Source organism: Fusarium musae, chromosome 1, assembly GCF_019915245.1.
Source record: "Fusarium musae strain F31 chromosome 1, whole genome shotgun sequence".
Classification (NCBI taxonomy): Eukaryota; Fungi; Ascomycota; class Sordariomycetes; order Hypocreales; family Nectriaceae; genus Fusarium; species Fusarium musae.
Genome location: NC_058387.1, coordinates 1690447 through 1711665, shown reverse-complemented (window position 1 = coordinate 1711665; position 21219 = coordinate 1690447). Strand labels below are relative to the sequence as shown.

At 49.1% G+C, this 21219-nt stretch overlaps 8 protein-coding genes across 8 annotated transcripts; 6 read left to right on the top strand and 2 right to left on the bottom strand.

The window, feature by feature from the left end:
* Positions 1–45: 45 nt before the first annotated feature.
* J7337_000528 (uncharacterized protein) lies at positions 46–2429 on the top strand (the record flags this gene model as incomplete). The annotated part of the gene is given in 5 exon segments (XM_044818277.1): positions 46–210; positions 276–370; positions 383–539; positions 604–702; positions 753–2429. 5 exon segments carry the CDS (start codon positions 46–48, stop codon positions 2427–2429), a joined length of 2193 nt encoding a protein of 730 aa, XP_044685979.1.
* A 1696-nt stretch (positions 2430–4125) lies between these two features.
* On the top strand, positions 4126–6511 carry J7337_000527 (uncharacterized protein; the record flags this gene model as incomplete). The annotated part of the gene is made up of 3 exons (XM_044818276.1): positions 4126–4284; positions 4338–5647; positions 6154–6511. 3 exons carry the CDS (start codon positions 4126–4128, stop codon positions 6509–6511), a joined length of 1827 nt encoding a protein of 608 aa, XP_044685978.1.
* A 603-nt stretch (positions 6512–7114) lies between these two features.
* Positions 7115–10184, top strand: J7337_000526 (uncharacterized protein; the record flags this gene model as incomplete). Its single annotated transcript, XM_044818275.1, has 5 exons — positions 7115–7637; positions 7671–7903; positions 7958–8526; positions 8997–9049; positions 9100–10184. 5 exons carry the CDS (start codon positions 7115–7117, stop codon positions 10182–10184), a joined length of 2463 nt encoding a protein of 820 aa, XP_044685977.1.
* An 853-nt stretch (positions 10185–11037) lies between these two features.
* Positions 11038–11804, bottom strand: J7337_000525 (uncharacterized protein; the record flags this gene model as incomplete). Its single annotated transcript, XM_044818274.1, has 2 exons — positions 11038–11470; positions 11533–11804. 2 exons carry the CDS (start codon positions 11802–11804, stop codon positions 11038–11040), a joined length of 705 nt encoding a protein of 234 aa, XP_044685976.1.
* A 556-nt stretch (positions 11805–12360) lies between these two features.
* On the bottom strand, positions 12361–13290 carry J7337_000524 (uncharacterized protein; the record flags this gene model as incomplete). Its single annotated transcript, XM_044818273.1, has 1 exon — positions 12361–13290. The coding sequence occupies one exon, from the start codon at positions 13288–13290 to the stop codon at positions 12361–12363; it is 930 nt and encodes a 309-aa protein (XP_044685975.1).
* A 2108-nt stretch (positions 13291–15398) lies between these two features.
* PAB1 (Protein phosphatase PP2A regulatory subunit B) lies at positions 15399–17185 on the top strand (the record flags this gene model as incomplete). Its single annotated transcript, XM_044818272.1, has 6 exons — positions 15399–15442; positions 15517–15557; positions 15631–15728; positions 15813–16464; positions 16523–17103; positions 17162–17185. 6 exons carry the CDS (start codon positions 15399–15401, stop codon positions 17183–17185), a joined length of 1440 nt encoding a protein of 479 aa, XP_044685974.1.
* A 1136-nt stretch (positions 17186–18321) lies between these two features.
* On the top strand, positions 18322–19774 carry J7337_000522 (uncharacterized protein; the record flags this gene model as incomplete). The annotated part of the gene is made up of 5 exons (XM_044818271.1): positions 18322–18564; positions 18642–18667; positions 18731–18747; positions 18805–19145; positions 19205–19774. The coding sequence occupies 5 exons, from the start codon at positions 18322–18324 to the stop codon at positions 19772–19774; spliced, it is 1197 nt and encodes a 398-aa protein (XP_044685973.1).
* A 637-nt stretch (positions 19775–20411) lies between these two features.
* J7337_000521 (uncharacterized protein) lies at positions 20412–21124 on the top strand (the record flags this gene model as incomplete). The annotated part of the gene is made up of 2 exons (XM_044818270.1): positions 20412–20821; positions 20854–21124. The coding sequence occupies 2 exons, from the start codon at positions 20412–20414 to the stop codon at positions 21122–21124; spliced, it is 681 nt and encodes a 226-aa protein (XP_044685972.1).
* Positions 21125–21219: the final 95 nt, after the last annotated feature.

Below are 21219 nucleotides of genomic sequence, written 5' to 3'. Positions count from 1 at the left end.
ACTGGCTGGCATCCTGACATCGACATCATCAACTTTTCTTCAGCCATGCCGTCTCGCAAGCGCTCGCTTGCAGCCATCGATGGCGGTGATAGAGAGAAAGAATACTCATTACAGCATCGTATCCGTAATATGTGGCAGTTCGCGAACCTTTGCCAGTGGATATACATATTCGGCAAGGCTGCGAAAATCGACGAAGCTATCGATGTTGAGGTATGGCCACATAACAACCCAGTACTTCAGTAATGGACAGGCGCACAAACTAACAGATACCATAGGAAATTGAGACAGAATGCCTCAAGCCGAACTCCAGTATCTTGGCGGACATTGCCCTTGCCCTCCTCAAACTAGTTTCGTCGCATCGTGGTTTAACGTACGTTTCCAGGAATTGGGAGATGCAGTTTTTGCTAATCGTGATTCGAAGGCATGACATTTTCGATGACCAAGCACGAAAGCAATTCACGAAGAGATCGCCAAACTACAATCCCTTCGGTTCTGGTGAAACACCCCTCAAATTCAACGATTTCGACATTTTTACCAAGGTAAGCTATGTAGAAATCACAAGGGCAGTCAGTGATCCGAAGCTAATATACACTGCTTGGGTAGATCAAGGTCATGCAACAACTGACTCAATGGGTCATGATCCATCCTGAGCGCATTCGGGATAAGATGGAAGAGCAAAAGGATAGCGAGCAAACAAGTTGGGTAAGTTCACACCTCAACGAGATGGGGCTTAGCCACTAACAGAATTCCAGCGAATAGAACCATACGGTTGGGATGCAGATGACCGAACCTACTTCGTGCTGGACGATAACCGAGTGTATCGGCTTACAGAACCTCCGATGATCAAGAAACCCACCAAAGCGAAGAAACCCAGAGCATCGTATGGGAGTAGACGCTCGAGCACAAGACGACGCACAACTTTGAATGCAGAAGAAGTGATCGAAACGGACCAAGATATCGAAGAAGATACACCTCTCGAAGATGATGGCCTGGGTGGAATGACATGGGAATGTCTCGCCGTCACTCTTGATGATGTACGATCTGTTGTGGATGGTTTTCGGAAAACCCGTGACGAGAATGAGAAAATCCTACGCAATCAGCTAGAAAAACACCTCGTTCCTATCCTTGAAAAACAAGAACAATCTCGGCAGCGCAGAGAGTTACAGCGAGAGCGAGAACTAGCGAACGCTGCCAAAATGGCAAATGCGAAACGATCGAGCCGAATTGCTGGGAGGGTTGAACAACAGAGGCAGGAGGAGCAGATTCGAGAGGAAGAACGACACCGAAAGGAAGAAGAAGCAACCAAACGACGAGAAGAATTGGCGCAAATTAAAATGGAAGAGGAGCGCGATAGAAGACTGGTGTCTCGTGAACAACGGCTTCGAGAACGCGAGGCACGACGCGTCCAACATGAGGAAGAACTGGCACAACTCTCCGAAGACAGCAAGAACTTATCAAGTAACAGCGCACGAGTATCTGAACGCCGCCTTCAAGTTGAGATTGAAAAAAACAAGCAAGCTCTGAAGGAGCTCGAGGATGAGGAAGAAGATTGGATTTTCGACTGCACTTGTGGTCTCTATGGCCAAGTTGACGATGGAGCGCACAGCGTAGCTTGTGAGAGATGTAATGTCTGGCAACATAGTCTATGCGTTGGGCTGAGCGAAGCAGCAGCTGACCAGCCGGAATTCCACTACATCTGTGCTTCTTGTATTAGGCGCGAGCAAGAAGCCAAACGCCCCAGACCAACTATCAAGCTGAAGCTCAATCGTCCACCTAACTCTGGCATTCAGCCAGATCGATCTGGCTCTTCATATCACTTAGGGCTATCGTTCAGTGGGCAGGATCGAAAGGTCAACGGGACAGGGTATGGAGACCATGACCCATCCAACGGCAACGTTGAGCATGGCTTGACTCCATTGGCTTCCACCCCTAGTACTAATGTCAATGGCGTTGGTTTCCCAATGAGCATAATGGACGCCCGCTCAGAGGTGAGTCAGGAGGTGCTTGGCACACCCAAAGGAACACCGGTGATCCCGGCACCTGTCAAGCTAGATGCCAGCATCCAGGGCAGTCCATCACGCAGTACGTCTATGACCACGCCAATGACGTCCTTCCGGACACCTAGTCCTTCGAAAGGTATCGACAGCTTCCAGGGTGATAAAACAGCTGAGTCTGCGTTGAGCACACCTCAGATCAGCCGTGAGATATATCGAGCTGCTCACGAGCAGAACGGAACTATACCTTCTATTGCTGGGCTCTCCCCAACCAAGCATTCACCACCTCGCCCCATCGATTCTGCCAGCTCGAATAGATACAAGGCTGCTACTCCAATACTTCCTCCGGTTGCTCTATCACCCTCTCCTCAACATCAGATCTTGACTCCGCCAATCAAACCATCGGAGCCACCAAGACCGTTTGAAAACCGATGAACGCTCCAAATACGGGGATTTAATAAGGCATGTACCCTGGTCAACGCCACGGCTGTGTTAGGAAGTTCTCTAAACCATGTTCAGGCATGACATGAAACTTATCCCTAAGCCATCTTCAACAGAAATCCAAGCACAACCAATACCATGATGGCATTAACGAGAAGACGCTGAGTCCTTTTCTCTCATTGGAGAGGGATAAAGCTATTCAGAACAATTGCCTGTCATGGGGCCTTAAATGAGAGAATGGCACAGGCAGGTTGAATCACACTTCCCCCATCTGTAAGGACTCTATAATCGTCTCCAGATTAAACTAGGCAAGTGGTCGACCAACAGAATTTGTGATCTGAAGCACTGCAGCAACGCGAGACGCGAATGGCCGAACCTATGCCGAAAATAGGGTGTCTGTCAACATTGCCGGGCGTGATGAAAATGGTGGTCAGGAACAAATGGCCAAAGCTTCGAATAGAAGCCTGTTTCTCTTTTTGACGCCAGGACGAAATAGTCCTAAAGGCAGAGCTGATCTGCCAAAATAGAACCAACAGGCCAGGCTGGTACAGGGTTAGATCAGGCTGGGCAATTATGGATTATTTGGTTGGTTGGTCGTTCGGCTACCGCAACACATCAAACAGACGCTGCCAGCACAACTGCGAGTGGCCGCTTGGTCCCAGTTATCCGGCACTTGAAGCAAACATGCTACAGCACTCCACATGAACAAACCTGGTAGGGCATGGCAGGGCAAGACTGCTAATGGAAGCAAAGCAAGACAGCGGTGGACAGGAGCTGTTGGAGTAGCAGGATTGCGAGACGCCTTTGGTTATAAGTAAGAGAATATGACGGATAATAGATCGAGATCGATTCACCAAACAATAGAGAGTCAACAACGTCTCAAGTTGGGATGGTTGATGACACCCAGAGGGGCCGGATGCGCACGTCAAAGGAATGCGCCGTGGCTGGACTAGCGGCATGCGAATAAGGCGGCGCAGGGAAGCACAATCAAAAGTATGACATTTTGTTTCTATTGAATGGATTGCGGCTGGACGCCAAGCGGCCCCATCTCTTAAGCTCATAGGGCTTCTATTCTACTGTGCTTCACCATGTTGGTCCGTGTACAGTGTGGTGGGTGGCAGAGAGTGGAGGATACCGGCCAACGACACATGTAAATGCAGCTTGGAGAGGTCTACCACTCTGGTAACGGTCCGCATTGCGGTCTGTTTCCCAACAGGACAGTCGTCTGCTTCGGTTCCTTTGAGCTTCAGAGCATCAGGTAGTTGCTTGTCTATTTGTGGGCATGGTCCTGGCGTTGTAGACATATCTCTGATATCAGAATGTCCCAAGCGCATACAAAACCACTCGTGGCAGCTCAAAGAAATCCGACAAAGACGCCCTTGCTGAGTGCTCTACCTTCAGGCCGCTTAAGACCAACATAGCTACTGTCAAAAGATCAGACTTTATCTCTTCATCTACATTGTGCAACTTACCAAGTCCACTTGCCGTTGTTCACTATAGTACCTGTGTTGTTCCATTGGCTCCATCACCATCAACACCATCAACACCAACAACACAGGACCCTTTTCTATCCTTGCGTCCCGTTGCCAAAATCAATACCCAAGGGCGGTGGAAGACACGCGACATGCCGCAACAGATACTTCCAACTCCGCCATCTTCTTCTGACGGCTTCTCTCAACAGCCAGTGGCCATGGAGTCACATACTTCGCATCCTCAAGGCTCTATGAGCCCAGAACAAAGCTTTGCCGGCTACTCTTACTCAACTCGATACTCTACTCCTGTTCGTGACGATGACTCTTCTGTGTATGAGCCATCAACTGTCTATTCTCAAAGAAGTGATGTTTCGTTTGTAAGTCAAACAGGCCCACACCGGCTGCCATCATAGCTAACCTGCGATACTAGCAAGGCTATGCTGGAGGTCTAGGTATCACAAGCAACCCTTATGGTCCTTTGCCCGATGAGATCGGCTACAATGTAGGTTTCACGAGAGCACATGAAGAGCCAATAGCTGAGCCAACAAAGCAGAACCATCTCCCGTACACTCCGGAAGCGTCACCTTCAGCACCTTGCTCATTTAGCGACGCAATTACTACTCGCAGTGGTCTCAATATCGCTAAGAAATCGCTTACCACACGATCACCAGCAGTCAAAACTGGTCGAGTTCAGAAGAGAAGCCGTGCAGAGAAATCCAAGAATGCCACTAACATGCTTTCAAAACCGCTTTCCGAAGCTGCCAGAGACTTTCCCGATATTCACGTTGCTGACATCGAGGCCTTTGTCAGTCGGCCAACTGAAGAGAGACTATCGGAAACTTCGCGTAACAAAAAAGCTGGTCAGATCAAACGTCCCATGAATGCTTTTATGCTATACCGAAAGGCGTACCAGGAAGTCGCTAAGACGCAATGTTCTCAAAACAACCACCAGCATGTCTCAAAAGTCTGCGGTGCCGCATGGGTTTTGGAGCCAGCGCAAATCAAGGAGAATTTTGATCAATGGGCAAGAATAGAGCGTGTGAACCATCAGCGCGCACATCCCGGATACAAGTTCACACCCTCGAAGCCACGAAAGACCAAACGTGATGGGGATGGCAATGACGACTATTCAGACAACGACTCAGACTGGAACGCCGGACGTGCCCGGAAGTCCAGATTCCGCCATGCTACACGACTAAGCGAGACACCAGTCGCCTACGATGCTGCGGGTAATGCGATCGGAGAGCCAGCCGTGCCATCTTACCATGACATGTATGCTTACCCGGCTCTAGGTCGGCCTCATTCACTGCCATACGATGATATCGCACCCAGCTCCTTTGATATGGGCATTTGTCAGTACAGTGGACTCAATATCAACGGCGAAGTGATCAGCAGAACCCCTTCTCCTGGTGCCATCGACTACCCTGTACATGGGCTTGATGGATTCGCCAACTACTACGGACCGCCTGGATCAAGTTTTGACAATGCCGCTCCCCATCTCTTTGGACCTGCGCAGTACGATGTTTATGATGAGATCCCTGCCAGCGTCCCTTTTGACCAAGAAGGCTGGATGTCTCACATGGAAAGTGGTCAAGACCTGATGCCAGTCATGGGGGGCTACGAAGACACCACAGCACAAGACGTATACTTGAAGGGAAGCAAAGACGATTGGAAAGTCGAAATCATGGACGAGCCTGGTCACTTCGAGGATTGGTATGCACAGACCGCGCAGGGGCTCCAGTGATAATAGGCATCTTGATGTCGCCATGTAATTGTAGCAATTCCTTGCGTGTTTTACTATTTGGGAGCATCATACATTGGACCGAGCGGTTTGATTTAGACCTGGTTTTCCTTAGGGATACATATTTTAAATGAGAATCGGTAGGTTTTGGCAAACACCATAACTAGAATTTTCTCATCTCAAGGCGTACTGTAATTCTAATCATTCTGTCTTTGAAAGCTAAACCGTCTGTTTTGTGTATGTATGTGTGGATGGTGGAGAATGGCGTAGGCTTAGTCATTGGATGCTACCTACCTTAGTACCAATGTCTACCTTGCCTGCATCTAGAAGCCGCGACTTGTCCCCAAGACGACATTCCATCCTCATCGCAACTGTATCCAAGCTGTCTGCAACACATGATGACTTGGATCTCCAAAACAGTGACCGTTACTGGTCTAGTCCTATTAGCACATGCGTAAGCCCGGCAATTCTTGGGGTCTTCACAGGAAATTGACAATCACTCCAGTTGCTACTCCGCGCAAGAGCACTCCGTCATTTCGTCAACAGCGGTGCATCATAGCCAACCGCAGCCGCTCGCAACACACTCGCTCCCAATCGACATATCGATCGAAGCACTGGTAGCGACTTTGATTATTGTCCTTGGCTTGGTTCTGGGAACTCCAAAGCTTCGACCAATTAAGTGGCACGAATGGGCTGGCAAGATTGAGCGCGAAGGAGAGGCTGGTTTCCAAACAGGAAGTGGCGAGGTGGAAAAGGACTATCGAGGAAACCCATTCAGTGTGCTTGAGACGAGGCCAGGTTTCATTGACATCCGCAAGCAGCGCCGTGAATTCACGAGCTGGGTCAAGGCTGACGAGAAGTGAGGACAAGAGCTCAGACACTTAATATGGGCGACATCACACCCTTATCGATTTGACGGGGTTCTATCCTATCAACACGAAGCGCTGTTGGAGGCATACTCCTGGCGTGCTCAGGAGCATTTGCGACTCAACAGGAATGACGAGCGACCAGCCTCCGGAACCAAATAGAATCTATTCAGATACCTGCATGACTACATTCAATACTGTATTAGCTAAGGTAGTTGCGCTGATTGGAACCATACTAGGTACGTTGGCACTTGTCAGAAATACCTTAGTACCTAAGCACCTTAGGTAGGAACATTCATGAATCTTCTTGCACTACCTAGGTAGAATTTGCGATCGAGCTCCTTTCACACGTGTATCCTTCCTTCCCATAATGGCAAAGGCCAAGGAAACCTCCAACGCCATAAGAGATAACTAAAGCAGTAAAAGGCTCCTGCCCTGACTCACACAGACTACTAGAGAAGGTCACTCCCGTCCAGATCTCTCCTCTTGCCTTCCATTGGATGCCTGCTAATCGTGCGGTGTGGTAAGGTCAACCTTCTAACTCCACGCATATTCCTTCTGGTCTTTCGGCAACAAATTTATTAAATTCACTCAGCAAATATGCCCAAGACGCCAGGCTCGAGTGCTTCTAGCTCCAGTCGTCGTGGCCGAGGTCGAGGAGGTAGAGGATGGAGGGGCCGCACTTACAACCGCGGGAACAGTGGTGGTTTGTCCTCCAGAGGTGGCTCAACACGGCCACGAGCTCGTAATCCCTCTTCATCGATACGCTACAGTTCTGCTTCTCGAAACCACGCACAGTATTCAGATTCACAAGAACCGCAGACGCCCAATGCCGACACTCGTGCTCGAAGCAGCAGTGAGCCCATTCAACATGAAGTTGTCATGGCCATCGACCTCAGGGATAATTGCACCATTGGGTGCGCATATTTTTCAACTACTGACGGGATTCTCCATGTATCCGAGGACATTGCTACAGCTTCACTTGACATTGCGGAACAATTCCTTATCCACATCCAACCAACCAGTCTTCTTGTATCTGCAAGAGCACCTGGCAGTTTCCGGGACCAGCTGGAGAAGATCACTGCGTCAGAAGGTCAGCGAAAATATATTCATCTTTCGATTCGTAAGATAAGCAACTGACGAGAGGCATGCATAGGTGCCTCAAAAGGAGTTATTTTCCGCGGCTTGCAGTCGTCAGAGTTCTCAATCGAAACGGCACACGAACGACTTGTCAGTCTCGATTCACAAGCCTTATCTGCTACTGGTATTGTATTCTCCACAGGGATTGAGGAGGATGGAAGTGAAGAATCCATACCCGGTCTTTCTCAACCTGAGTCGCAGGCATTCCGTCAACTTCGCTATGGAGGCTGCATAAACATGAATAGCCAGGTATCAGTAAGGGTACCCTTCTACTATCGTGATTCAGATATTGATGTGATTTAGGTAGGATGTGCTGGTGCCTTACTTGGCGATGTTCTTCGTCGACGATCCGCTGGTTTTCTCCCTGATGGGCAAGTTGCTGGTGTTCTCTTTCGTGTTGTTGACATCCGCATGTTCTCCCTTAATACCTACATGTATGTCAGCACTGACGCTCTGTTGTCACTGCAAATTCTGCAGACCGAATTGCACCCCAACAGCCAAGCGTGGGGACCAGATGCGAACAAGGGCAATTCGAAAGAAAGTCTTTCTGTATATGGACTGTTCCATCACCTGGCTTGTACCCCTCAAGGTCGTACACAACTACGTCAACTCTTCCTTCGACCACTGTTGGACCTTGGCATCATTTCGGAGAGGCAGAGAACCATCACAGTATTGCTTCAACCAGACAACGCCGACAAACTTGCACAGTTGACTTCGACCCTACGCAAAATTCGAAACATGCGTACCACTTTAGCGCAGCTGCGAAAAGGCATTGAGTTTCCCTCTGCTGGTCAATCTTTCGATAGGGGCGTATGGGCAACAATCCAGAAGTTCACCGCCCAAGCTCTGACTCTCAGAGAAATGATAGGCTTGTTTAATGGAGGCTCTGATATAGTAATCTTCAAGAAAGTAAGGAGCTGCTACAGCAAGAGACCTGACGGTTCAAGCTAACGGTATCGACTAAGCTCATTCATACCCTCGAACCGGCCAGCTTGGTAGTTGTTGGGGACATGATCAACAAAACAATCGATTTTGAACAGTCCAAGGCACGCCACAGATCCTCCGTCAGAACCGGAATAGATACTCAACTTGACGAACTAAAAAGACGGTATGACGGGATGGACAGCTTCCTGACAGAAGTTGTCAACCAACTCAATAGGGAGTTGCCACAATGGGCACGTAAATATGTTCGATCCTGCATCTTTCTGCCACAAATAGGTTTTCTCACAGTGGTGGAATCAAATCGCCTAACAGGTAACGGGCATTATGAAGGAGAGGGGACAGCTGTTGGGGACTGGAAAAAGTTGTTTACTGCGGACGGTGCAGTGTGCTACAAAAACAGCTACATGAGAGAGTTAGACGAGGAATACGGAGACATGTATTGCCAGATTGGAGGTAAGTTTGTTGTCAGTAGTGCTTTGAAGGCTTCAACTCACACAAGGCAGATCGGGAGGTGGAGATTATACATGATCTTGCAGGTAAAGTTTTGGAGCACGAGGAGCCTCTGTTGCTTGCCTCGGACATGTGTGGTGAGTTTGATGCAATACTTGCCCTTGCGCTTGGTGCCGAAAAGTACGATTGGCATGCACCACAAGTGGTGGAAGCAAGCATTATCCACATCGAGGAAGGCCGCCATCCTCTGCAAGAACTTGTTGTGCCAACCTTCATCCCAAATCCCTGCCATCTCTTTACAGGGACATCAACTATAACGGCGGCCCAAGATGGCTCGCCTCAGGCTCTGGTCCTGACTGGGCCAAATCACTCTGGAAAGAGCGTCTATCTGAAACAAACAGCTATAATTGTCTATCTGGCCCACATCGGAAGTTTTGTACCGGCAGTTCAGGCAACAATCGGGCTCACAGAAAGCATCTTGACTTGCATATCTCCCAGGGAAAGCATGTCTGGGGGCGAGAGTGCTTTTGCAAGAGACATGAAACAAGCTGCGCTATCAATGAAATCATCAACACCTAGAAGCCTCGTCTTGGTAGATGAGTTCGGGAAAGGGACCAATGGCGATGACGGTGCCGGATTGCTGGCCGCGCTACTGGACTACTACCTATCTCTCGGACCCGAGTGCCCTCGACTACTTGCTGCCACGCACTTTCATGAAGTTTTCGAGTGTGGGTATTTGGAAAACCACAATGGATTACGCATTGCGCACATGAACGTCAGAATGGACTGGAATGCGTCAGTTGCGGATGATCAAGTGACCTTTCTCTTCAACCTTGAATATGGCCATAGCACGTCAAGCTTGGGAGGCAGATGTGCAGCTTTGAATGGAGTACCAAGCGCAGTGGTTGAACGCGCCGAAAACATTTCAAAGTTGCTGGCCCGAAACGAAGACCTGAGTGCGGTTTGTGCTCGCCTTTCTCAAGCAGAGGAAGTCCAGCTTAGCAAGGCAGAGATGACTGCGCGGCTGTTTCTAAGTGAGACCTTCGGCGACCAAGATGAGGCCAACTTGAACGGGGAAGAACATACGAGAGGTTCTATTATTGAGGTCTTGGAGGATATACTGTCACCTGATATTTGAGCAGCTGTTGCCGAGTCGATATGAGATCGAACTAAACGAGGGGGCAATTCGCGAGTGCTATGAGACAGCTACGGCTGAAAACTTTTCTTCACTTCTTCGTCATAATTCCATCGAGGTCTTTGCCGTTAGGTGCATACTACATCTATCAACCCTCACTAGTAAAGCCTATTGCTGCATCTAGAGCCTCATTGAACATGCTACCCGATGATTGAAGGGCATTGGAAGGTTGTCTCGGTCAGTGAGTTGCTGCATAACCATGAATTTTAGATAGGGACTGTCGAGCCTTTTCCTATAGCTTCACGGGATTGTTCAAAATCGTACAGATTCCCACTATGAAGCTCCTGAGGGCTATGTTGCATTTTCAGTGAGGCTTGGGAATTGTTAAATAGTGAAGCAAAGATATCGCCAGGCAAATGCCCTCACAGTCAAGATCGAACGGATTTCAGGTAATACATGGCGAAGGATGAAAAGTGGCAAACACGACACAGGACTGAGTGGTCATCCCAGTCAACATATGTTGCTGTACTATTCTATATACAAAACCAAAAACATGCATACATTCCACATCAAGCGCCCGTCAAGTCTTTCAGCATAAGCCGATTGTAGATCTTATATATGATGTGATAAGCAGACTTCATAGTTTCAAGCCCTAACAACGTAGGCTGTTCATAAAATGCGTCGTAACTGCAGTCATTCGCTCTGGTGAGCGCAAATATCCTTTTGAGCAACGAGGTAAGTACATGTCTTCCTCAGCAGCTGTAACAGGGCGTTAACTCAAACCTGGTACACTAGCACCAGCGACCATGCCCACGATCGTTGTATCAAGTTGTATATCAGCTTGTTTGGCACCTAATTAAATCAGGACGTTGAGTATGGCAATGCCCGCCCCAAAAACCATAAAACACAAGGCAAGTCTGTTGGAGGATGAAGCATCGTTCCCGTAATCCGAGCAGTCATCGCTGGAAACGTTTCTGCAAGCACGAGAGCTCAGACTAGAGCAGACCGCGGTTGCTGATGACGAACCCAGAGCCTGTCCACCACCCTGAACTGTTGTACCTCCGCCACCAGGTACAACTATAGTGACACCATACTGGCCTCCATCTCCGAGGAAATTAACACACTGATCGTAGTTTTCTTCGCAGGCATCAACGGCTGAGGTGCATGCAGCTTCGTTTGTAAATGTCGTGGCAGCGTAGGGGAAGGCGAAATATGAGTTCGGGACGTAGGATGCTTCAGCGGTTGGTTCGCCAGTGGCCGAGGCTGGAGCTGTACCTGTGCAGACGGCGCTTGGCATCGTTAGTAGTCAATTCGTTCGTCGAAAAAAGGAATCGAAGTTCTGAGCACTCACCCAGATGGACAGCAAGCCGGTTCATCGTCGGCGTCCACGGCACACGTTTGGCCGTTTTGGCAGCATATGTCGCTAAATCTCTCGCCAAGCTCCTCAGAGCATCGGAATGTGTTCGCTGGGCATGAATCGTCCCGTCTGAAGATGACAGATGCAGGCGGAATGTAGTATGCTGGGGCGTATACTGCCGTTGCTATTGCTTCTGCTTGAGGAATGTTCTGAGCAGATGTTGAAACTGCAACGAGGCCGAGCCAGAGGCAACTATAACTGAGCATGATGATGGTTGAGAGCAAGCGAATGAGAGATGGTTGGACGAGGCTGAGACGTCAAGACGTTCTACTGCAGATCGGTAAAGCATACGAGGAGCAGGCGAATGTTGGCTAGATTCATAAGTAAAAGAAAGCCCCAAAGAGATCATCGTCCGTGTTCTCTCTCTTTTTTTTCTCCTTTCCCCGGCCCTCGTCTATGCTTCCTTGCCAGCTTCCAGGTCCAGGCTCCAAGTCAGGGACCTAAGACGATTCCAGTGGGGTCGAAAAGGCTTAGCCCGTAACGTCGCGAGTACAAGATTGTCAGCTTGTTTCTTTGGGTAACAACATGCATGACAGGCAATCCAATCACCTCAGCGTACCTAGGTTAGGGGTGGGATGATGTCATGGGTTTCTGTTGACTGAGCAACCCTTGGCACCAAGCTAAAATCGACTCGATCAATTAAGTTCACAATACCCTAGGTACTTATTGTGTCAAAGTCAATGTTCATACAAATACATTATATCCCAAGTATGATTGTTACTGTTGCTCAAAACGTCTGAGATCGACCTGTAACTCGATTCTTCAAAACCCTCGGACATGACCCAAAATCTGTCGTAACCGGTCCAGTGCCTTTGTCTGAGGCACAGCATCAAGACCTTGATTCTTAACTTCCACGATTTCTCTTCGAGCTTCAGTTATCAGAGGTTCTAAATCCCCCCAGACATACTCTGTATACCCATTTAACACCTTGTCCCATTGGTCAAGGTAGCTATTCCTCACTTCGTCGGCACTCGTTGTACCAAAGTGAAGCTGCCGTTCGAAATCTGCTTCAGGTCCTGCCTGATCAAGAAACTCGGGGTTAAAGTTGAGTAAGTCATCCCAGCTAAAGCCAGGGAAAGCCGAACCTGCAGTGAAGAGGGCTTCTCTCAGCTTGGTAGCCGCCTCTGGGGTAAGGCCCTCATCTACGGCGTCCGGATCATGAGCTCCGAGCAAAACACCATCAAGTGCCCCAGATGAATCATCAAGTAGGTTGACTACAGCAGCGCCATCCATCTTCTCTTGCTCCAGAATAGCGCTTGGCGTAGATGGTACATGGTGAGTTTGGTTTGGGAGCCTCCCATATTGACTGGCATCCTCAATCTCTAACTTGGAGTCGGCACTGAAGAAGGCGTCAAATGCTTCCGCCGATGCACCAGAAACAAAATTTGCCTGGGAGTGTAGCGATTCACCAGGAGCTGTTGAGCGCAACCTGTGCGATGATGCTTCGCCCGTACTAGATGAGTTTATCCCAGTAATGCTGCTGCCACTGGCGCTAGCTTTTCCATCTGGTCTCTGGCCACTTATATCTGGACCTGTTCCGAAAGCATGGAGAGCAAGTCTGCCAGAAGCCCGAAGTCTGCTGGCGATGGAGTCAGGCATTCCAGAATCGTTATCTGTGGCCTTGCCTTTCGATTTTGCAGATTCCTCGTTTTGTTGTTGTGCTTTCGGTTGTTGTCTGTTTTCGTTGTCCATGGCTGTCTACCTATATCAGCCAAGGAGCATGCACAGCTACCAGTATTGCTCCAGCAGCAGAGGCAACGAGTTGAGTGTCTTGTGGAATAAGTCGAGGGAAGAGAGCTTGATAGAAAAGCTCTGGAAAACTGATGATGGGCATCGGTTCATTCGCTGTAGACGTCTAGGATATGATTAAACTATAAAATAGCCGCGATGAAGTTAAACCGCGGGGCACATGTCAAAACCGCTCCGGGCGGGTGAGCGGGTGCCGATCGGCCTGGGGCTTGGCACCGGATTTCCGAGAAAGGTTAATAATCTGATAATGCCTGATATCGCTCGTGAGTCGATACTGGAACGACTCTGACGAGTATAATTGAGTCAAGAAGCTTACGCAGGTAAGGTGGTTAGTTGTTCATCGAATCAGATGAGATCCAAATGAAGCGCGCTCTATCCTCTACCACCAGTGATGACCATGCTGCCTACTGTCTATCTGAATGCCTACCTATCTACCTAGGGTATGGGGGTCAAGTCATCCAGGGATACCCCGCTGTTACATCAAACTTGATCTAATATATGATAAAGGTAGATGTAAGCTGCGCAGAAGTGCCCAACATAATGGCCTGTTAGTGAGGCTGATCTATCTTACAGCCTCACTTTGAAAAAGTAGAATGCCTAGGCAGCTCTAGCTCTCGTCGCCAGCAGAGCTTGCAGCTATATATATCCCTGATATATGCAGAAGTCTGTCAAGATGGCTTCCAAGGGTTGAGCTGCTGGGGTCACTACCTAGGTAGGTACCTTAGGTAACCCCTCACAAGTTGAAGCAGGCACGTTAAGTCATCGATCTTATTATGCTGGTGGCGTCTAGCCTTGAGGCACAGCCTATTGTAGGCAATGAAGCCCCGGAGCTATGCTGTGGCTTCTGGACCTAAGTGCCAACTCAGCTCTGAGCTGTTGCTTAACTCTTACTGGAGGTCCAGTCTCTATCGGATAATCATCAGCGTAGGGAAGCGTGACATGAAAATAGACCCAAACCTGAGGGATCCACCATAAACTGTCTAGACTGTCCTATCCCATCAATCATCCAGCCAAGCCCAAACCAGGCCCGGCCAGGCCAAACCGAAATCGAACTGGATCAGATCAAAGCAGCTTGACTTTCGTTTCTGCTGCGTCACTGTCCGTCCCAACTTGTTCTTTGATATGTTCTCGACACAAAGAAGCCGTCTTGTCTGAAGCGAAACGTTTCTGTACGTAAATACCACGAAACTCGATATATTACAGACATAACAATACCCACCACAGCTAAGCATAGCTCAAGACCTTCACTGCTGTCTTAAGCTGTCTTTCTTTACTTTAGTAGGTTCCTTGTCCACTATATACAGTAGCCAGGTCAGGTTGTGCCGCCGGCCCAGTGCAGTACAGTTAGTACCTACCTAGGCAGCTCACCAATTTACCTACCTACCTAGGTACCCTAGGCACAACGCTGTGCAGCTCAGCACAGACTTCAGAGCGCTCTCCCTCCACTCACTGTCTCCTCCCTCATCTCTTTGGCCCGCCCCTCCGTTGCTTCTGCTCCTCGCCCACATCCACATCCACATTCACGACCAAACCAAAGCAGACCAGTCTACCTCCACCACAACCACCATTACCACCCGACCATTATTCTTCAGCCTTGGACGCCTGTCCGCCTCCTAACATCATTCAGCCCTCCGCTGTCCTGCCTTCGATATCCCTTCCTGCCGCCGGACAGGATAATTTTGGACGACGTCTATAGATCACGGCGGCATATCTTGGTAGACCCCACTGCGGCGCCGACAAAAGACAATATCCAGAAACGACACCACCGCCCATCCACCCACCACCTTACCTAACCTTACGCCATCCAACACCCACCGCAACACCAGATCAGACGTGTGCCGTTGTAGCTTCCATCATCCATCCATCACCCTTCGTGTTGGCTCGGCTCGTCAACATCAACTACTTCCGCTGTTTCCAAGTTCTCGGCTCCGATTAATCCTCACCTCCGCCTTGGCCCCGCCATTCGAATCCACAGCTATCGATTCTGACCTTTGCCTCCCTCGATCAACAACCACAACCCCTCCTAACCCCCGCCCTCGCCGCTCACCAAGATGGTTGATAGCGAGACAAATTCGCCCACGTGGAAGTTCACGCAGTACGTTATCTCTCCTGATCCCTCATTGGGCTCCTCTCGTGTTTTTGAAGGTGAAGCTGAGCTGTCGTGTGCAGGTGTTTTGGTGACAAGGGCGATGTTGAGGACATCACCGAAGGTATGCCACCACCCTTTGGCTACCTCAGAGCCAGTTGTGCATCATGGTTACTAACTGCCACGCTCTGATACAGCTGATATCATCTCGACGGTTGAGTTCGACCATACCGGAAACTATCTCGCTACTGGCGACAAGGGAGGTAGAGTAGTGCTCTTCGAACGAAACGAGACGGTACGTCACCGTTCCCGAATGTCTTTGCGTGCCGTTTATCTTTGGCGCTGCACTCTCTATTGTCGCCGCTAACCATTGATGCAGAAAAAAACCTGCGAGTACAAGTTTCACACCGAGTTTCAGTCGCATGAGCCCGAATTCGACTATTTGAAGTCCCTTGAGATCGAGGAGAAGATCAACAAGATAAAGTGGTGCAGGCGACAAAACGCTTCACACTATCTGTTGTCTACCAATGACAAGACAATCAAGCTATGGAAGGTGTTCGAGAAGTCGCTCAAGGTTGTGGCGGAGAACAATCTCTCTCACGATGTAACTCCTGGGAGCATTGCAGGTGGTGGCGGTGCTCCCAAGCCTTTACCGTCTCATCAGTTTAAGAACGCCGCCGACCTAAAGCTGCCTCGGCTCACACATCATGACACAGTGGTTGCCGCCGTGCCACGCCGGACATACGCCAACGCTCATGCCTATCATATCAACAGCATCTCGGTGAACAGTGACGGGGAGACCTTCATCAGCAGCGATGACTTGCGAATCAACCTCTGGAACCTCAATATTCAGGACCAAAGCTTCAACATCGTTGACATCAAGCCTGCCAATATGGAGGAACTTACTGAAGTGATCACAGCAGCCGAATTCCACCCCATGAGCTGCAACTGGTTCATGTATGCCAGCTCTAAGGGCACCATCAAGCTTGCTGACATGCGAGAGAGTGCTCTATGCGACCAGCATGCGAAACGTTTGTGCACCTGAGTTGTAGAAACTTGTATAATTGCAAGCGTACTGACTACTCGTAGTATTCGAGCAAGAAGAAGACCCCTCGTCGCGATCCTTCTTTTCCGAAATCATCTCCTCTATCTCAGACGTCCGGTTCTCACATGACGGCCGATACATCTTATCTCGCGATTACCTCACCGTAAAGATTTGGGATATCAACATGGAGCGACAGCCTGTAAAGACGATACCGATCCACGAGCATCTCCGACCACGATTGTGTGACACATACGAGAACGATAGTATATTCGACAAGTTTGAAGTTGTTTTCTCTGGTGATGCGAAGAATGTTATGACGGGCAGTTATAATAACAATTTCATGATCTATCCTTCAGACCCTGAAAAGGAGGTCGAGGTGGTCCTTCAGGCGGACAAGTCGGCTTTCAAGGCGAAGAAGGTTGGTGTGCCCACACCAATCAACGCTTCGACAAGCCCAACAGCCACCAATGGCAAAAAGAGTGGTTCTAGGGCTGGCAGTCCAGGCGGTCAGGGCCAGCGAATGCGTAAGGAGACAGACGCGGACCAGATCGATTTCAACAAGAAGATCCTGCACATGAGTTGGCATCCCTTCGAGGACAGCATTGCAATTGCAGCTACGAACAATGTAAGTGGAACTGAGTCACACCTTTGTATGTCAACCCATGGCTAACCTGCGGGCACAGCTCTTTGTCTTCTCGGCACTCTAGACCATGGTAATGGCGTTCATCTCGTAGGGCAGTTAAGCGATCCAGTCCCTGGCTGGAAGTCGAAGTCGCAACAGCAAGAGCATAAGTACTTCAGCCTCCGTCATGGTGGGATCTGCCCAGTTCTTCTTGGGCACGGCATGATATCTCGATGGCGTAGGAAACGATAATACGGAACAGCACGACCTACTATACTTAGAAGCGATAGCACTTATCATCGATAGTGCTTGGAATGAATGCTACGCGGAGAGAAGGAAGAACAGCTGGAAGAGGCCCTTTGGATGTGGCCGTTGAAGAGACTGACGATAGAAAGCTACTGGCTATCTGTCTATGAAGCAAGCGAATGAACCAGCGGGACGAGCCACATGGGAGGGAGGTGAATGGATGCATCGGCTGGCGTTTGGTCGCCACGTGTAGCAGAAACCACAAAGAGACTATTGAGAATCAAAGAAATGCCACTCATGCCTGAGAAGAAGCCAAGTTGAAACTATGGCCGGCTATTCACCCGCCATTCGGGTCAGTGGAGTCTCAAGGGAGACTGATGACGGATAATGAATGGTAAGGTTAGATGCAGGGGCCGCGTTGAACGCCTCTAAGAGGAACACACGCAGTTAATTGTTTGGTCATTTCTTGACCAATTCGCCATTTTTATCGTGGCGAAGGCCTATGTAAGCTTCATAGCCAATCTCTAAGGCTTTCGAGCTGCCACGACCTCCAATGCAGCAACATTCCATCATGCAGTACCTGGGATGGTAGCCCTCTGGTCGAATTCAAAGTGCTTGAGATGAGATAGGGCTGTTCAGCCAACACTAACTCTTTACGTGTAGCTAGTACGGTGTGGTCCAATTGAATTTTGGTGAGTATGCAAGTACAGTGGTACCGCTGGCCTGATGCGGGTTAACCCCCAGCCTTATCGAGGAGTCTGAGCGTCCCTCGGCCCCAGGAATCAGGTACTAGGAAGACCCGGCCCTTGTCTCATCTTGGCTCTTCTGCATTATCTGGCTAGGACAAGTAAGACACAAGGGCAACACCAATAAATCGGCCCAGCCGCTTTTTGTCAGCAGAGTTCTTTGTTGAGGGATACCACCCGTCACTCCTTTTTTTTATTTTTTACTATTTACACCTCCCATCCCACGGCGATGGCGACTGAAATACCTTCCCACATCCTCCGCAAGAGGACAGCAGCCTCCGACATGACGGTCCTCGAGAGCTCGGTCCGTCGAGGCAGCGCCTCTCACGGCGCTCCTGTCAATGACCTGGAGCAAGGATCGAGGTCATCAGTAGTGCAAAACATTGCCAATCTGGTGGCTTACGAGGTCGGACCTTCATTGTTGACAGTTGGTGTCATGCTAAGCTTGATCTTTGGAGGATGCTGTTCAAATGTACGCTGTCATTTCCACCCCCCGCTACCAATTGTCTTACATGGCCACATGGACTGACTCAAACTATCCTGGCTTAGGTTTATGCTCTTGAAGCTATCGTCAAGTGAGTTTTCCATGTGTATAATCATCCGTACTGTGCTATGAGACTGACGAGTTATTTCTATAGCTTCGAACCATCAAGTGGTATGATAATCGCCTGCGGCCCCATGGCCTTGAACTGACGTGTTCTTCTCATTACAGGAACTCTCTTGACGTTTGTTCAATTTCTCTTCGTCGCTGTGACAGGATTCATCGCTCAATTTGATAAGAACAGTCGTTTCTTCCTTACACCTAACAAGGTTCCCATCAGCCGTTGGATATTCAACATCGTCCTCTTCTTCACCATCAATGTTCTCAATAACCACGCCTTCAGTTATGATATTTCCGTTCCAGTTCATATCATTCTTCGATCTGGTGGAAGTATCACAACCATGGCGGCAGGCTATCTATATGGCAAGAGGTATTCTCAATTGCAAATTGTTGCCGTTGTCCTCTTGACACTCGGCGTCATCTTGGCTGCATGGTCGGATGCTCAAGCCAAGGTAGACATTCCTTCCCCGAGCTTTACTACGCATACGCTAATAAAGAATCTCGGCTATAGGGTACGAGTGAAAGCAGTGGTCGTCCAGCCTTCAGCACTGGACTGGTGATCCTCTTCGTAGCTCAGCTTCTTTCGGCCATCATGGGGCTTTACACGGAGGCAACATACGCCAAATACGGCCCTCAGTGGAAAGAAAACCTTTTCTACTCGCATGCGCTTTCTCTGCCTCTGTTCCTGCCTTTTGCTCCGTCAATGGCACGTACTTTTGCTCATCTCATGACGAGCACCCCGCTGCAATTACCTGGCGTTTTCGGCTCGGCAACCCCTAACTTTCAGATTCCCAGTCAGATCCTATTCCTTATTACCAATGTTCTTACTCAATATGCTTGCATCCGGGGAGTCAACCTTCTAGCCGCTGCATCAACGGCTCTCACCGTTACCATCGTCCTCAACATCCGAAAGCTTGTCAGCCTACTGCTAAGCATTTGGCTATTTGGCAACAAGCTAGCTCCTGGTACACTGCTCGGTGCTATTATTGTTTTCAGTGCCGGCGGGCTATACTCGGTGGGTTCGAGAAAGAAGAACCCCACGGAGAAGGGAGTTTCTGCCAGGGACAACAAAGCAAGCTGATGAGCTTGTTACTTTTTTTTTTTTTTTTTTTTTTGTACAAAGGGTTTTCGTAAAGCTCAACAAATTGCAAGCGGCGTCGATGGTTTAGGTTGATCTTGCATATCATGAGGCGGTCAGAGTGTAGACGGACGTTTTGTCCAATGCTACCATGCCGGCGTTATGGTGAATCTTACATGCTAACGAATACCAAAAGCTAAAGGGTTTATATAGACTAGACAATCGAAAATGCCCATTTCGGATAGATCGTCTGTATTTGCCATAGTTGTGTTCATATCAAGTAGCCTATAGTGCTTGTAATGATAAGTCCTTATACCACACAAAACACCGACGACATCCATTGGAAAGGACACTGGAAGCAACTTGGACGGAATGATATGTCGGTCAGGTCCAAGTTGGGAACGACGCAGATGTGTCCAATCCTTCCCACGCATCTTCGAGGTTGTCATTCGGACGCTTATCATTCTAGTCTCCAACACCAACGCGGGGAACGATATTCAGATGCGTCCTGTAGTCAATGCCGCCTCTCCACAGGTTATACACCACTCATACACTTGAAAACTCATGATAACGATGATCGACGCCAACAGGACCCTGTATCTAAGATTCATCTGCTATCATCCAGGCTTGTTTGCCCCGCATGTCGCATCCACGAACTGGTTCTCACCAGATAACCTTGAAAAGAGAATATAGTCTATCAAGACGAAGAAAGACTGTTTCGCGCACTACAATTCGTACCCAACTCGATCAGCTGCGATCAACCGGGCGGTATGACTGCGCCAGGCTCAATTGGCGCCCTATCTACGACGACAAGTCCACGTGGCCCGTTCCATACCATTTATTCTGGGACAGTTATGTCGCTAAATGGATTGAGGGGGCTTGTTACTTCCTAGCTGATCCAGATGAGTATGACGAGGATATTGACCAGAGTGTCCGCGAGCTTGTGGACATGATCAGCTCAGCTCAGCAGCGAGACGGCTACTTGAACGTTCATTATACTGTGGTTGAACAAGGAAAGAGATGGACCAACATCCGGGATATGCATGAACTGTAGGTCGTCAAACAAATCCGGTTACTTACAGGAAGCTGACCTGGTGGCGCAGATACAATGCCGGCCATCTCATAGAGGCCGCAATTGCTCATAAGGAATACTATAGGAATAACATACTTCTCGAGCCTATTGAGAAGTATGTTTCTCCCATCACGGAACATTTTGACCCCGGAGAAGACCAGTCAAGGGGCTATTCTGGTCATTCTGAAATCGAGCTATCGCTTTTTCGACTGTACGCTGCTGCAGGCAATACCGGAGTTCGACTTGGCACAGTATTTTCTGACGGAACGAGGGAATACTGATGGTAATGAAGGAAGACACTTCTACGACTGGGAAAAAGAATACAGAGGCGAAAGCCTGTGGCTGCGGTCGAACTCATATTCTCAACCGAGGGCTT